Source organism: Astatotilapia calliptera, chromosome 15, assembly GCF_900246225.1.
Source record: "Astatotilapia calliptera chromosome 15, fAstCal1.2, whole genome shotgun sequence".
In the NCBI taxonomy this organism is placed as follows: Eukaryota; Metazoa; Chordata; class Actinopteri; order Cichliformes; family Cichlidae; genus Astatotilapia; species Astatotilapia calliptera.
Genome location: NC_039316.1, coordinates 37860721 through 37878726, shown reverse-complemented (window position 1 = coordinate 37878726; position 18006 = coordinate 37860721). Strand labels below are relative to the sequence as shown.

The 18006-nt window shown below is 44.6% G+C and overlaps 1 protein-coding gene across 4 annotated transcripts in view; it reads left to right on the top strand.

Annotated features, from left to right (window-relative positions):
• The window catches only part of ttll7 (tubulin tyrosine ligase-like family, member 7), an 82118-nt gene that overhangs the window by 23337 nt on the left and 40775 nt on the right, over positions 1-18006 (top strand). For all 4 annotated transcript variants that reach the window (XM_026193852.1, XM_026193853.1, XM_026193851.1 and 1 more), the window contains exons 8-9: positions 507-671; positions 7892-8050. In XM_026193852.1, the coding sequence (XP_026049637.1) occupies positions 507-671; positions 7892-8050 (324 nt within the window). The remainder of the gene's footprint in view (positions 1-506; positions 672-7891; positions 8051-18006) is intronic.

Sequence of the window (18006 nt, the reverse complement as noted above, 5' to 3'; positions counted from 1 at the left end):
TAAGATTGAGCTATTGGCTTGATTTCCACTTATTCTCATGAGAATAAGTGGAAATCACCCAAGGAGCGTTTCTGAAATACATCACTGATAATCTCCCAGTTCACACAGTGATATATTCTTTATTTCTTTTACTATAACACTCATTCCACCATCTCAAGTTGCCAAGGGACTAGCATGCAATATTTTTACTTCAGTCTTATTTACCTACTTTACTTTTAGAGAAAATGTTTTGCACCATATTGTGAGCTGGTGCTCTGTAGTATAAATTCACGAACACTCCTGAACAGGTTGTTAGAGCTTGTAAAAAGAAGTTTTATTGTTATTCACTCCAAACGCTGGATCCCGCAGTCACATTTAGTCGAATTATCATCAGATATACTGCATTCTTCCATATAAATGAAAAGGGCAAAGCTTGTTTTGAGCATATTTATTTATATCAGGCTACTTATGTAAAAGAGACACGTGTAATGCAAAAAGCCTCTTATTGTTCCCTTTTCTCTCCACAGAGCCAGCTCTACATGCATCTGACCAACTACTCGGTCAACAAACACAACGAGAACTTTGAGCGAGATGAGACGGTGGACAAAGGCAGCAAGAGGTCCATCAGCTGGTTCACCGAGTTCCTCCGTACCAATGACTATGATGTGGCCAAATTCTGGGGCGACGTCTCTGTACGTGGGCAGTCCACCCAAAACACGTGCAAACACAGATACAGTTACACTCAGACGCGCTGCGCCTGACGTCCACTTCCAAAAGCAAGGATGTAGAGTATGATAACAAAACACTCCACAAATGCAAACAGTGAATGACTTCATCCTCAGAAGTAATCTGTACGCAGGCTGTCACATATATATGTGTGTGTATACACACACATGCTGCTCCTGCTAACAACACCGGTTGCACGCAATGCACAAGTGGACGAGCTACGGCTTGATATGATTTGTTATGACAGTGATTCTGTGAGCTTGTTTAACTCCAGGAAGAGCTCAGTGGAAACATCATTCCTGGAGGGTGAGCTCTCCCGATTTGGCATTGCTCCCTGCTCATCCAAACACTTTAACCTTGTTCATTTTCTTTCATCATTGTCTGTTTGTAAAATTCCTTCACCTTCTCATTGATTTTTCTTTTTTTCCTTCTTTTTTAAATTTGTACATCCATCCATGCCGGTCATGCGCCTTTTTATCTTTCTGTTTCTACTCTTTTAGTTGCTCCTTTCTGTTTGACCCATTTTTTTTAGGTTCTCTTCATGCGCTCAGTATTCAGTATTATTTTCTCTTTTATCCCTGACCTTGAGTCTTTGTCCTGCTGTCCATAATCATTTGAGTTGTGTGGTCCCTCAGTACTTGTTCCCTGCTTTACGGCCTGCTCTCATGCTACCACCACTCAAAACCAAAATGAAATCCCTTTGGTTATTATTCTGTACTCAAGGAAAGCTTTTCTCTCTTCTCCTTACTGCCTCTTTTTTTAATTTTAATGTTTCTTCATGTTCATGTGGCATGCGCATTACTTGCTGGGAAAATGTGTTGTTTAGATAACATTTTCTTTTCTCCCCTCTTTATTCCCGTCTCATATCCACATTGTGTGATGTGTCCATGTGCTCCATTTGGTGAAGGAACTAACATTTCCTTTCCTGTATTTTACTTAGTTTTCTTGTTTTTCTTGGTTGTTTTCTGTCCTTTAGTAACACTGCGTGTCACCTCCTGACTCAGCCAGAACGTCCACCTCTCGTCTTGCTCTCTGTGTTGTTTTCTCTTTTCTTTCTCTTTTTCTCTGAGCTTTCTTCAGAAGTTGCACCACTTTGGTGTTAGTGCTGTACATTTGCACTCACACACTGTGCTTTGTTTCAACTCTGTATTTATGCTCTCTGCGCCCTCTCCCCTCTTCTTCTCTTTTCATCTCTCCTCTTACATTTTGTTACCATGCAGACCTTAGCAGGCTGCCCCGACTCTTCCTGCCAGTGTTCATGGTCAGGCAGTCAGAGAGTGTTTGCCAAAAGATTTGTCTGTACAGGTTAAGAATATTGTACATATATACATATATATATACATATATATGTATATATATATGTGTATATACACATATATATATATGTATATACACATACACATATATATATATATACACATATATACTAGGGGTGCAACGATACACAAAATTCACGGTTCGGTTCCATACTTTGGTGTCACAGTTCGATATTTTTTCGATACAAAAAAATGTTCATGCCTTTTTAATTTGTCATTTATTAAAATTATAAATATATATTTTAACTCAAAAGTACAGTTTTTAAATGTAATGTTGCTGAAACAACAAAGTAATAAAATAATAAATCTATCTGATCATCTTTGGAAAAGAGAGTTTATTACAGAGAAATGTCTCTTTCCAAAATAAAAGCTATACTATCCGCTTCTTCTGGGCTATATTCTCAGCAGCACATTAAACATATCAGGTCCCCATAAGGAGAATCCTGTGCTAACAGCTGTCTAAATGACTCGGGTAAAGTTTGTAGCATGCGTGCTTGTTGTTTTTGTCTGCTTCCACTTGTCTTTGCACGAGGATGATGTCGGAGTAAATGTGCAGTCATATTCGTTGTGTTCCCACTAGTGCTGTCAGCCTTAATCTGAAATGACCTTAACGCCACAACACGGCAAATCTCCGCTAACGAGCTACCGCGGATCGCCCTGTGCGTGGGGCTGGACGGCCAACACGTTAACGAGCTAAATGCGCTAACGCACTAGCTCCCACCCATGTAATTGAACATTGCGTGGCACATCCGACATACTGTTTTACTTTTGTCCATGACGCGCTTACCTTCAGGGTCATACGTCACATGAAGACCAAAATAGTTCCAAAGGTCAGATCTGAATGAGGGTGCGGGAGGTCCATGTTGCAAGGAGAGCTTAACTTCTGTCTGGCTAGCTTGCCCCGCGTTCAGTGAATCTGCGTTCGACTACTCCGCCTAGGCTGCACTGTCGAGCGCAGATCCACTGAGCGCTCAACACAGACAGCATAGTCAGAAGGAAAGTTGATAAAAATAAATTTAAAATTTTGTATTGTTTGATACATATGCGTACAGAACCGAAAGCACTGTATCGAACGGTTCAATATCGATACGAGTATCGTTGCACCCCTAATATATAGATATATATATTCTATTTTATGTGAAACACTGACATCTCTTTCGTATGAAGGCATTATTGATGTGCTGTATGGGACCTAGGTTTCTGAAGAGCTGTAGCTTTGTTTTTTTAAATGTGAATTTTGTTTGCAAGAACATGTGCAGGGTTTTTTTTTTTTTTTTTTTTTTTTTGCCTGTCTCATTTGGTTCTTTAGCCATCAGAATTGTTGTCTGAGGACCAACAAGGATACCCAATGGATTTATTTTGCCAAATGGATCATCGTGGCATTGCCGTACTGGTCCATTTGATCGACCTTTGTTTTTATTATTTATTATATTTTATTTTCAGATGTTACAGATGGGACAGACATGAGTGAGGGATAGGAAAGGGAGAGAGAAAGAGGAAGGAAAAGAAAAACAGAAGGGGAGAGGGACAGTGAGAAAGGGGGGGAGAAAAAAATCTCCTGGATCACCTGTTGAGAGAAAAAGAATAGAAAACAAGCAAAAAAAAACCAAAGCAACATACTAAACACAACACCATCGCATTAATCTAGCTAAGTGTAAACAGCAGTAAATACTAAATATTCAATGTTGTTGTGCAGCACGCAGGACCGACAGCGCACAATGTGCTTTGAAGAAGCAGCCAAGAAAGGTGTAATTTAAGTCTACGAACAGTGAACACCCGTGTGCATACCTGTGTGGATCAGCGCGCTTGTATTCAGATGGTTTCCACATGTAATGGTCTGCAAGAGGATGTAGAGAGCCATAGCCCCATCCCCCAGGGCATGAAGCAGGCATGGAGGAGATCCAGGCCCCAGACATCCAGAGTAGAGGTCTGCGCGGGAATGTTTTTTTAGTCCCGCTCCCGCCTGCTCCCGCAAGGTTTTGTACCGCACCCGACCGCTCCCGCTGTATATTCAGTCTTTGTTCACCCGCTGCCCGCTTAGAATAATTTTCTACCCGACCCGACCGTTCCCGCTAAATTTAGATCTGGTTTCCAAAATCTCACATTTAAATGGGGTACCACCAAAAAATAGAGATAACAGATAAAACTGCAGGTTGTGCAATGATTGTATTTATTTTTCTTAAACAAGATGCATTTATCTGTCAACATGCAACATTTATCTTTTAACATGGAAAACGTGTTGCAAAAATAAAATAAATAAAAACGAATACAGCATTGTGGCCTACTGCAAAAAGCACTGATCCATGCGCTCAGTGCGTGTAACAGGCGTGAGCACTGGCTGTACCAGTGCTCAATTAGAATGAGGAAATCACAGATATGCTGTTCCGAAAAAATGTCGGGCACGCTATATTTTCAGACCGCCCGCTCCCGTTCAAATTACACCAGAGTTACCGACCGCTACCGCATTTTATTTGGAAATTTATTCCCGCGCCGCAAGAAATCTGGTCGGGTCCCGCGGCTCCCGCGGGACAGCCGCGGGAATGCAGACCTCTAATCCAGAGGCCCCACAGTGCGAGAGCCCAAGGAGGACAACCGGAGGGGCATCCGTGCCACCCTCCTGGGTAGGGCTGAGGATCCCCAGACGAGGCGTCACCCAGTAGCCACCGAGCAGAAGCTAGAGGGGGCTGCACCGGCGTGCCCGCCGGCTCTGCCGGCAGCCAGCTGTGCCAGAGTGAACCGAGCCGCAGGCCCAGAGGCCGGAGGCCTGAGTGCCCCCCGCACCCCGGAGGAGGCCTGACCGAGCAACAGGCGCCAGGCCCCGCTAGGTGCATGTTTAAGTCTATCAACACATACAGTCTCCCTACAACCCCCGAAGTCTCAAACAAAATGCTTCTGACTCGATTCGAGGACCCTGAACTGGCCGTCATACAGCAGATGCAGTGGTGTCCTTTGGGCATCGTGCCTGACAAAAACAAACTTAGAAGTTTCTAAAGTCTTTGGGTCAAAGGTGTCAGGCAGGCAATGGTGCACTGGACTAGGAATGTGAGCCAAGTCCACTTGAAGGAGTGGGGGATCGGCTGGGGGGTTTCTCGGGCAAGAATTCCCTGGGAACACAGAGGGGCTGACCAAGAACCAGTTCAGCCTTGGAAGCACCAAGATCCTCCTTAACCGCAGCCCCCACAAAACCCATGGTAGGGAGTCAACCCAGTTGCCACCTGTTAGAGAAGCATGGAGCGCAGCCTTAAGCAACCTGTGGAACCGCTCACACATCCTGTTAGCTTGCGGGTTGTATGCAGTGGTGCAGTGGATCCCGACCTCCAGGCCATCAGCCATGGCAGCCCAAAGCTCCGAAACAAACTGGGGCCTCTGTCAGAGGTAATGTCAGCTGGGGAAACGCGAAACCCAAGTTGACAAAAATGCCCTGGCCACCACCGCCGCGGTCCTGGATGACAGGGGGACCGCCTCTGGCCACCAGGTGGTACAGTAGCTTGTAACCTTGTGGTAGGGGACCCATCAGATCAAAATGCACATGATCAAAACGTTTGCCAGGGATGAGGAATGGCGCAAGGGGTGCCTTAGTGTGTCTATGGACCTTTGCGCGCTGGCATGAAACGCACGCCACTGCCCATTCCTACACAGATTTGCGAAGGCCTGCCCAAACAAACTTGGAGCTGAGGCCCGGACCCCCGGGTGTGATAGAGCATGCGCCGATTCAAAAACGCAACAACACCATGAAACGGGAACCACCGAGCGTGGGCGGCTGATGGAAACGTCGCATGATTAATGGGCTGTGAGGTCAGTTTCTTGATCATTAATATGCAAATCGTGACCACTGATCAACAACCACTAATCAAAGCTCATTGATCAAAGCCCACTGATCAAAGCCCACTGATCAATGGCCATGAGTACCATTCACAGAGAGTTGGAGAATGGCTGCACTCACAGCATTGTAACACGTTGAACGATGTACCCTCAGCCCCCCTCCTCGATTCAGAGGTGATCTTTTCCTTTTCACGTACTTCTTCAGAAGTCACCTGGATGAAAACGCTACGTTTCAGATGAACAGAATCAAGTTTTGGGGCGGAAAAATCCTGGATGTGGGAAATGGGATAACGAACGCTGCACAATGCCCAGGCGCTCTATAGTCGCAAGCTAGCAGCAAAAGCAGCTGTAGGCCGAGGTGGCAGTCCGGCAGCCGCCGATGCTTCCAGGCAGGAGCTGACTTCCTCTTCGGACCTTAGCATGTTCGCCCCAGGTGTCACCAATGTGGAGGTATGAAAGGATAACACGAGAGATCTCAATATTTTACTTCAACTTTAATCTCGGCTTCACACAACTCAACACTCAAGGCGCCAAAAGCCCAACCCTCTCACTTCCCCTCACACCGGGTGTGAGTGGAGCCACCTGGTGGTCCACCACAGGGGTCATTTTGAAAACAGCGTCTGACTACAAATGAGCTAGTTATGGATTTTATATTTTTATATTTACACACACACACTGAGGCGAAAATAAATAAATAAAAACGAAAAAATCTGAAACTGCATTTTAGACTTTTTCCAACATCTAAAGATACGTTTGTTCATATGTAAAAATTCTCATGTTTTTATGCATTAGTTTCCTTGACAGAATAATACATCACTGACAGAGTAATGCAGTATTTATTCTCCATATACTCAGTATTTTCCTTTATTGCATTTTAGAATATTTCCTTTTGATTTTTTATTTTTAATGTGCCTCGTTTAATCCAGTGATACTGTTACGTAAATTTAACAAAGGAAGCCACAGATCGAAACATGAAAAAAAATAACTTGTGTATTAATTTGGTATTTGGATAAATATAAAGATTACAAAAACAAAAATGAATAAAATGATTTAAAAAGAAGCAGGCTAAACCATTCTAGCTCAAAGCTAGCAAGATACAGGCACGCATCCACACACATAAGGTGCGAGGCAGTGGCCAGTGCTGGGGGCTCAGGATAAGGAGGGAGGTGATGTGGGCAGGGACAAAGGACACACACGCGTGTGCATACACCAGCCACTGCTGGGGACTCTGGGCATAAACAGTGGTAGTGGGACCAGGTGTTTGTGCAGGGCAGCCTGTGGGGTCAGACGGGTGGATGGATTGTCATATGGTTGGAGGTGTGTGAGCGACAGACAGATAGAAAAGGGAGAGGGGGGTGCAGCCTTATCAGGCCAGGGCCAGACCACCATACACCTCTCCTGCACCCAGCAGTCAGTCTGGACTGGGCAAACTGCAGGCCAGCAGCACTGTGTGGGGCTTGACTGGTGAGGGTAAGCTATGTGCAACGTGTTTGTGTGTGTGTGTGTCAGACTGAGCATGTTTACCCCAGTTGCACGCTGGGAGTAGGCAGGCTGGTAGCAGCCAGCACAGATAGGTGCAAGCACAAACATGCGCACAGGTTGGGCACCACAAGCAACGGAGATGGACCACCACCAACTTTTGTGAAAGTCTCTGTGTGAGAGCAATTCAAAAGGCTTTAGCTTTTAAACCGACAGACTGTCTTTATAACGCATTCGAGTTCAGGATTAAATAAACATTTCATTCGCGCCTCTGTGGAGCATGTCTGTGGGTTGCATTTCTAGTGTGTCCGTCACCATTGCTTCGTTGTCAGTTTTGTCCTAAATACAAAGGTACAATCCCTTATCTGCAGTTTTAAAATGAAATTAAAGCAAAGAGTTTTAATTTCACCATTTCCTGATTAAGGAGACCTTTTAATCAGCAGCTATGAAGCCCACAGCCTATGGCTTCTTAGGATAAACGAAACCTACTAAAGAAAAAAGTACAATTGAGTTCTCTTTGTAAATGCAGCTGGCTGATTCTCTCTGGCTTTGTGTGTCTGTCTTGCCAGGAGCTGGTGGTGAAGACATTAATAGTAGCTGAGCCCCACGTGCTGCACGCCTACCGCATGTGTCGCCCTGGCCAGCCACCGGGGAGTGACAGCGTCTGCTTCGAGGTCCTGGGCTTTGACATTATTCTGGACCGCAAACTCAAACCCTGGCTATTGGAGGTATAATTCTGTTTATCTACAGTATATGTACAGCATGCATGTGTGTGTAAAGCTGGTTAAATTGGAGAAGTGTGTTTCTCTCAAAAGCTAGAATATATTTTGGAGGCGTAATTTCACTAGATAATTTGAGATATTTAATTTCTAGACTACTATTACTATTTTTCTGTATACTGTTAGTATGTCATGCTAAGCTACTATTTGTGTGTGCTATTTTAAAAACACTTTCAACAAAGAGTGAAGGTACACTTGTATTCTGTCTTCTGTGATTTCTAACGTTTCTGTAAAGTCTCACCTGTCTGCGCTGCTACTGAAGTGACAGCGGCTCCAGACTGATGTAATGTGGTATAAGCAGGAGACAGGGAGACGTTACCGCACACTGACAGAAAGCATAAACACACACTGATTTGTGCCCACACGCTCTGGTCCCCACACACAAACACCCGCACGGTCTGCAGTACGTGTTTACGCGCCTCCGAACACACGGAGAGACTCTTGTAAAATGAAAGGAACTCACACAATCGCAGCCATGCACGCTTGATTACACGCATGCGGGCATTCATGCACACCCATAGATGCATACAGAAATGCATGAATATACAGCAGCCTATAAGACACGATAAAGACACCCCACCCCATACCCCCCTGCAGGCTTTAAAATATAGGCCAGAATAGCAGGTTGACTAGTAATTCTTCAAGTGTCAGTCTCTCGAGTGTCAGGCACGCAGGAGATTGAGTCAAATTCAGATTCCACTCCAGGATTTCTATCTCACTGCTCTGATGTCAGCAAGTGAGTTAAAGTGTGACCTAAATCCTTTAACCCAAAGTGGCTGCACCTCCACCCCCATCCCACAAATTGACTCGAGGATGGGGAAATGCCTTGGGGATAATTGTTTGGGGTTTCTTCCCCCCATCATGCCAACCCAAAATAACATTTTTAGGTATTTTTCTGAGATTTTGGAGAAACAAAGTGACATTTGATAGTTGGTTGGTATTTTCAGGTGCTGGCATTTTCTATCATTTTGGAATTAGGGTGCTATTATTACCCTACGTGACATTTCTTGTGTAGCTGAGCAGTTGCAGTATAAGACAAAAGGATGTACAAGAGAGAGCAAGAGGATGGTGTTCCTTTTGACTGCTGGTGCACCGTGACAGCATTTGTGAGCATTTCGTGTGTGTGTGTGTGTGTGTGTGTGTGTGTGTGTGTGTGTGTGTGTGTGTGTGTGTGTGTATGAGACATAGCAAACAGCCGTGAATGCAGTTGTTCCACTCCAGCAGTAATGATCCCCCCTGTGCTACTAGCAGCTCTCTATAAGTCTCATCAATTAACATCCCACGCACACACGCACACACACAACCCTGCTTCTCTTTCACGCAACATTTACAGCAACAATAATTTATTTCCCAAATTCAACTGATTAGTCAGGGGATAGTTGCTAGCAAAGAGACCCCCTCTCAAATCCTCACTGCGTACACTGTCAAGATTGAAAATAACTTTATTACCACGTCGACGTTCGTTGCTATTCAGCAGGGACGCAACAAGCAGGCGGGCCCATAGGCTGGTTTCCACAAACGGTACCCTATGGCAAGCCCTCAGGTCTAAATTTAATTTTTCAGCAGATCGCTTTGCAACATTTTGTAGTAAACTGAATCTATTTCAGCCCATTTCACCATTTGTTTTAACTTTCTGTTTTCTTCCTGCCCTCGAGTCGATACGAAACAGTAGAAATTAAATTGAACCACAATCTAGGTCTTACGGGTTTGTTCTGGATTTGTGGACGCCCACCACTCAGGTTTCCTTGTTGGTGTCACTGTGAATTACACGTGCCATGCTTCGTTGGGGCTTCACCCAGACTGCTGTTCCGACACTGTCCTCTCTTGCTCTTTTAAATGTCAGAGTTGGTTGTCGGACATGCAAACTCACAACCAGGAAATGAATGTTCAACCTGCGTAGACTCAAAAGCCAGTTGGATACGTGAAAGCTAGATGGTATCATATACAAGAAACTGTCAGATCATATTATCCCTGTTCTTTGCGTTTGTGTTTTTGTCAGCTGTTTTTGAGAGCGTGTAGGAGGATGGAGAGGGAAGAAGAAAAAGGCTGTGTTTCACATCCTCCAATTATACCTTCAGAAAGGAGACACGAGGGTTTTTTTCAGTGGGGCAGCGTGATATTCAAAATAAGGCTCCAAACTCCTGTGTTAGAGGATGCATTTGCCTCTTTGTTGCAACTGCAAAAAAAGGAAAAACCCTCTGTGATGCAGTACACTATCTCTTTGTAAGTGGACACAAGCACAGAGATATCATTGGAAATATACTGATAACAAACACAGAGGAATAAAGAGGGACACTCCACAGACCTGCAGACACCTGCTAAGTAGCTTGTCACACCGGTGAGTAGAGAAAAGGCAAGGGGGTGATGAGTCTCAAACCACGGCCAGCCATCAAAGAAGGCGCATTGTGCTCAAAGCAAAACGAGAAAGGGGAGACGGGAAGCTAAAAACGAGAGCGAGGGAGAGAGACAGGCTTTTGTGCGATCCTTGTCTTAATTCAGCAGAGTTTTCAACACAGGTTTTACCTCCTATTGACATTCAAAACATCAGCACTACATAGGCACACACACACGCACAAAGACACACACACATACACGCACTTGCTCAAATGGCGTAACCTGAGATATTCACTTTCATTAAACCAGCCCAGACAGCATCTGTGTTTCGTATAGGAAAGGCGTTTCATTGAGCCGTGATCTTTGCTTCATGCAGGCGCACACTCAAGTGCGCGCACACACACTCACTTGCATATCCAAGCACGCATTCAAACACGCCTCTCTGCCTAGACTGTAGTTTCTATCGTCAAGGCCAAGGCTTTTGCTCTTAGCGGTTCATTGAGTGTTTTCTTTCTCTTTTAAAAGCAAAAAACCCAGAAAAAAAACAAACAAAAAAACGAAGCAAACCAGGAGAAAAGTAAAAATCGCTGCACGTGTTCTGTTTAGCTCAGTAGTTGCCTCGTGGCACAAGCTCATGAATTCTATTAGCATGTAGTGGTGTTATCAGATGGCACTATACAGGCCAAAGGAACCAGCAAGCTTCAAAAAATCCAGCGTCAGGTGTAAGGAGTGCATTTACTTGTTGGGGAAATGCAGCAGCGGGACAATATTACGGCCCCGCACCCCTCGACCCTGCAGCCTCTTTAGGGCCCGTGGCCTGTAAGCTGGCATGACAAATAGTTTCAAATTTACAGAGAAAAATATAAAAATGGGAGAGGACAAGACGTATACACACACACACAAAACTATTGCCTTAAATTTTCCACCCCTGAAACAGAATCTGACAAAGAGCGCAATTTAGCGTTCTCACGAGGTCCTGATGGGTACCCGCGGACCCCCAGCACAAGGACCAGTGAACTGAGGCCCAGCCTCATTACAGGCTCTGGCTCACTTCATTTTTTAAGCTGTTTCCCCACATGCAGCATAAAAAAGCTCCAGCTGGTCAACTCTAAATAAGAAGAAACAAGTGCTTGTAGTGAGCATGAATAATTAGAAACCTCCCCGGTCCCCGCGAAGCTGTCTCTCTAGTGCCGGGCTCCAGGCAGCTTAGAGGCTGGTCGGCCTGCTTGTTAGGGCTACAGTCAGCATGTGACGGTGTGCTTGTGTCTGTGTGTGTGTGTGCAGAAGTGAATGTAAGTTAGCGTGTCTAAATTTGATTTGCACTGTGTGAATGTTTGCAGTGTTTGGTACTGTACTGTGTTCGGCTGGACGTTAAACACATCATGAGAGATACAGCCGAGGATGTGTCTGCGATTTTGTGTAAATCTTCTACTCCCTGTCCGCGTGTGTGTCTGTGCGTGTGTGTCTGGATGAATGGTCTTTGCCCCTCTGGGAATAGCCCTCTGTAGTGTGTGGTACGCTACCCTCATCTGCTTACCGACTCCAGCCCATAGTCTTGCTTTTATTCAGTGAGGTTGGCAGGTTTTACTCTTCTGAAACACACACGGGCCTATTCAGGAAGAGAGAAGGAAGAAGCTGGGCGACTTTCACTGCGTTTTATGTGTCATGTTAAGATAGCGTTGCACAAAGGCAGCTTGATTGTTGACGGCAACAATTTCACTACCATCCCCTCATCCATCTCATGTGCTCTTTCTTCGTGTCCTGTCCCCCTTTTTAGGACCGCCGTGCAAAATGATTGGCAGCTAATGAGGCGGGCGTGGTTAGGCAAACTGTGGCACGGGCTTGCTCGTCACGGGCTGTTTGTGTGTTTGTATGTGTGACTGGCCATTACAAAAACAGACCAACAGTCTGCAGCTGGGCTGCTTCCCCATGGGTGGCGATTTTTCACCCTTCCCCTCACCCCTTCCTGCAACTTTCCCCTCTTTGTGTGCTTTGTGTCTCGGATTGTTTCAAGATGAGTTTTGGTTTGTCCTTCCAGCCCATCAGAGCCAACGTAATCCAGACTTCCTTTTTCTTTGGCGTGTTTGTGGGAAGTAATCTGCATTGGCAACTGTAAACAGATGCACAGAGACAAACACATCGATAGTTTTCACACTTTCCTATTTTCCAACCACATACAGACACCAAATGAGTTGGATCTGAGGAAATACTGCTAATGCCTTGGGTGGAATAAATAGTGGCTCACACTTGTTCAGATTTCCAGTAGAAATTCTATTTAATCTGTGGAGAATGAGGTAAAAATGTAATGTTCTTATAGCCTTTCATAAAAGTGTAAAGAGTAGAGATGTTTTCCGGCTACTCTTAGAGGATGGATTTAGAGGTTAGCCTGCCTTTCACATATTTCCTGAGGAAATTTCAGAAGTGTTTCCTAACACCTGCTACAGCCGACTCGAACATTATTGTGTATTCAGAGTGATTAAAGAGGAATTTACTTGCTACCTGTGCTCTCCAAATAATTTTCATCCCTTCATGATTGAATTTTCTAGGGTAAATGATAGAGGAGAATACATACAGTCTGATATTCTCAATTATCTTTCCGAGTCTCTTTTGCCCTCTTCCACCTTTCATTCTCCTTTTGTCTTTGATTAATCTTTGGCACTTAGTGGGATTCATTCTTGTTTAAATGTACATGGATATCGTCCTTACGCTCTGAGGGGTTGTCCTTCCACTTGTAAACCCTAGGTGGCAGTAGTGACCTGCGAGCCACTCCCCGGCTTAAAAGAGGTTTATTAAAGAATAATTAGAATGATGTATGGGACTGTCTGTCTCTATCCACATCCATTTTCCCCCAACATGACTATTTCATGGAATAAGTATCAAATTAGGCGCGCACGGGCTTTGTATGTGGGGCAGTTGAAAACATACACCAACTCTTAGTCATTTATCATCAGGCGTGTACGGCAGTGTCAGTGTGTTTGTGTGCGCACGTGTGACTGAGAAGGAAGATGCACGTTTATGAGTGACATAGGGAACTGCAGCAGCTACAGCTGGCTCTGTGGCATCTTTGAAGGGAAGACATGTTTTCCCTTCATGTTTGTGACAGTCAGCTCTGGACTTCAGATTGTGACTGATGATTTGTTTTTGTTTGAAGACTCTTGTATAGGTGACTTACTAGATCCACTTAAACCGCATTTAACTACCTTGGATTGTATCCCTTGCATCTTTTCCATGTCTTCAAAAAGCAAGGGAGGTCAGCAAAGCTAAATAGTGTCCCACTCACTTCCAGGACCTTTACCAGACTCCGCTAGAGTGTCCCTGCATCCGAGTGGACCACGTAAAATGCCACAAAAAGAACAAAACGGTGATTGATAAGACGGCTGAAACAAGAGAGCGACTTAACAGGGTGGCTGGCTGTCTGTCTTGCTGTCGCTCTACTACTCATGCTCGGTTTCCCCCTCTCCCTTTCTGCCTCCCTCTCTCATTCCACCATTGTGCAGCAACAAACACTCCATTCTGACAGCGGTTGAACTGTGCCGATACCCTTGAGCGTGCGGGGCAAAATGGGAGGCTTGTCAAAGCAGTGGTTGTTTACACTCTGCCAGGAATAATAAGAGGGGGTCGTTTTTCTGAACCGATTAATCACGAGCAGCCCTTGTACTTGTTTTAGAGAGCATTCCAGACGCAGAATAAATGTCGATGTGGGGTGGCAATTTGTTGTGGAAATAAAGCAGCTGATTGTTGTTGATCCGGTGCCGTTGCTATATTATTAGGGTCTGTGCGGCGAAGCTGCAGAAGCCACAGGTACAAACTGTTTAACGTCCGCTGCATTTTTAGCAGCGAGCGAGACGCATCGTCATCGCCAGGTTAATGGTTTTATTCATAATTGAAGTGATAACAACAGACAGAGCATCAGTTAGCGTCTCATCATAATACGAGTGGAGACTTTATTCTCTGTAGTTGTGCAGAACGACCTATGACCCGGTTTATAGTGATCTCATTGTTAGGCATTTATTGTGCTGTTTGGCTCATATTTGCTTACTGGCTATCCTTGGGCAACACACTTAGATCTCAATTATAATGTTATAATGCCGTAACTTCATTATGTATCAAGTGCCCTGAGATGACTTCTGTTATGATTTGATGCTATATCAATAAAAGTGAATTAAATTTACTTGAATGAGATGCTTCAACAGATCAAACATCAACAGATCCATGTTCAAACCAGTGGCTGAATGGAATTTTCCACTTGGAAATCACCAGGCATTATCAAATTAAATAAGCCATGTAAAATTTACCGGTTGCATTTCTCCCTGTTTTGTTTGTACTTTAGTGCTCAAAATAAAGATCAGTAGAGGGACTTGCTGTTCACCGAAAATTCAAACCAAATGGATGGTTTAAAAAAAAAGTCTCACGAGGCTCCCCGGCAACAGCCTGTATTTCACAGTGGTCTTCATGAACGATGGCAGGTTACGGTTTTCTCTTTGTTTTTATGAGCCATCTCAATCCCACGACTCAAGGTGCTGAAAATAAAAGCTTTACATTTCCCGTCTTTGTTTTTGTTATAACCCTTTCATCTCTGTACGTTTAATTCAGTAATCAGATGGGGATAAAGGGTCCTGTGAAAGAATTAAAGACCGATATGCTTTTTGACCAAGTGATATTTTGGCTACAGCGATGCGTCGCTGAAGCTGAACCGAATCAAAGAATGAGTAAAAAGGAGTTTCTAATCTTTTCATCTGACGTTTTTATTGAATGCATCTTGGAGCAACCGAGGGCTCCTTTAAGACCCTGCCAGAGTTACTTAAGGAAATCAGAGTGGGGGGTTTTGGGAGCCTGCAGGGGTTCATTAGGACCAGACTGGTTCAACTTCCTTTTGCCAGGGAGGAAACAGAGAACACAGAAACACAGAGAGCGAGAGAAAAATGAAGAGAGGTAACGACCGGAGAATGAGGGCTAGCACGGGGAGGGAGCGGGGACGGGAGGGGAGCGCAGGGTCAGTGGTGACCAGTCAGAAAAACATGGTGAGAGACAGAGTGGAAATAGAAACTAGGGAGGAGAGGAGTGCAGCTGGCTGCAAGAAGAAGGTGAGAGACAAAACAGCTGAGGGAGAGCAAAGAAAGCCAGCGAGCGCTGCGATGCCAGTCTCTCCTGTGACAGCTTGACACCACGAATCAAACTAAGAAACGAAGACAAGTAACGAGACGAGCGTCACCAGGATCACTGCCAGTCTGGCTCTTACCTATGGGCTACGGCGCTCTAAAGCCATACTGTTTTCACCGTGGCTGTCACATTGGCGAGCGCTCTAAATGAACACAGACCTTCTTTTATTTATTTTTTCTTTAGTAATGTTTCGCTTTCTTTGATAAGATAACTGCAGGATGAAGTGGAGCGCCGTCCTCCTCGGCACAGAGAGGATTGTACACTTCATTCTTTTGAGCGAAAGAGTTGCATAGGGTCTCTCTGTTCCTGTTTTCCTCATGGTGCTAGAACACATTCATCACCTCCGTACTGATAAATGGCTGCTGTATACAAAATAATAAAAAACACACGCACACGCACGCTTACAAGGGCACGTCCGTACAAACACACTTCATATTTGTGAGGCTTTTGTAGCTCACCTGTGATATTTATGGAGTTATTGCCTAAACTAGTTAAAGGGACTCAGGCAGTGACAGCCCAGGGAAGGTTATATGCATATTTACAGACAGCCACAGCTCAGTATCGAGTTTCTGAGGAAATAGCAAGAATAAAAAGCTTCCTGGTATCACAACAGTCACGTTTCTTAGGTCAGTTTGGGTGTAGCTGCTGATCGCTGGAAGGTGCAGATTTACATTTTTTCTCCTTTATTTTATTTTCTATAGCTGCCTCGTGATCCTAATGCGCAGTCTTTCAGCAGTTACGGCCTTTTTTTGGGGGGGGGGGTTACGCACACACGCTCTGGCTCTCGCAGTTCCTGGGAGTCTAGCAGCGGTGTAAATATTATCTTACATCACTGTTCCCGAATCTGCCACACAGCACTGAGCACCTTTATGTCAGGATTAGTAATGGGTAGTTCAGATGTAGGAGAGAGAAGGAGGGATGGAGTTACAGAGAACTACCCCCACAACCCTTGAGAGGCTTTGCATGCCGTCTCCAAAGGGGCTTTCAAATTTTGGTGCTCGGGAAAACCTCATGGTTCCAAATAGCTTGATGCTGCACGCCAGCCTTTTTTTCCATCCATCTCTTTTACCGTCCTTTACCCCACATTCCTGATTGGTGGATAGAACGGGATCTGTAATAGACACTAAAACCTGTGATTAGCTCAGTTTTGCTCTGTTACTGAAATCCCGACTTGTGATTGGCTGTTGTCCTGCTTTGATGTGTTCAACTGTATCCAACGGCTTTTTTCCAAAGGAAGACGGGAACTAGAGGAATAGTGTTTGTGACACAAGTACTCACGTTGACTGCAGAGTAAGGCTACTGGGAGAGGTTGAATTTCCAGCTAGACGCCCAGACAGTTGGCTGTGATTTTCATTCATAAAAGCAGATAATTTTGACTTCAGGGTACATAAACATTGTCAATGAATTGAGAAAAAACCCCGGAAAATATATTAATAGGAGGACATTGTCTATTAAGGTGATGTTAACTGTTGCTGTTCATAACCTCTGATTTTGTTGAACTGATTTATAGCAACAAAGTGACAAAATTCCCTTCGCTACTCAACAAATAAACCCTTATCCCATACGACCACATCACCCAGACGTTAAAAAGAAAATGGGCGGTCTAAGGCTTTTGGACATTGTTAATAAAAGAGCCGACTTATCTCCAAAATCAAGCCGTATCAAACTCGGCCAGCCTTTCGTTGGGCATCTGTTGCATTGTCATTTGAAGTCAGCTCATAGAAAGACACCATTCCTCTCACGGTTGCCAGTTCATTCACCCTCCCTCTGCACTTCTCTTCCATTTTTTGCAGCCTTTGTTGTCTCACATAATCTCTTTCTCACTGTGGGAACATAACAAAGAGTAAAAAGAATTGATTTGTTGTGTCAGGTATAATAACTGATATTTGAATACCTTGCACTGGTGCTGGAAATTGTTCCGTTAAGAATGGTACATTGCTCTTGAATTTCTCCCCAGATGATACCTGCTTTTGTACCTCGAATCCGAGGTGGCTCTTTCTGTTTCTTGCTGAGCGGAATCTCTCTGAGCGCTCTTGATTGTCCGTGATGGCACTGAGCTGAGCGACGGCAGTTCTCTGATGCTCGCAAAGACGTGCGCGTCGAGGCGTCGGGCTGTTGCGAGCAATCTTAGGATACAGAGTCAGGAACCAGGGTCAGTTATGGGGTGAGCGATTAACCCACACAATCTGTTTGTATGCATTCACTCTGACGCAAATATGCTCTTCTAAATGCACGGGCATACACTCGTCAGTGCCAGAGTGGATTTATGCCCAGGCAAAGGCTAAGAGTTGCAAAGTGTCTGTCAAAGAGAGAAAAAACCCTCAACTTTCATCTCTTTCTCACTACTTCTCTCCTTGTCGGAATAGATCTTTTTTTTCTTTTCTCCAAAGATGCTCTAAACTCACTCCTGT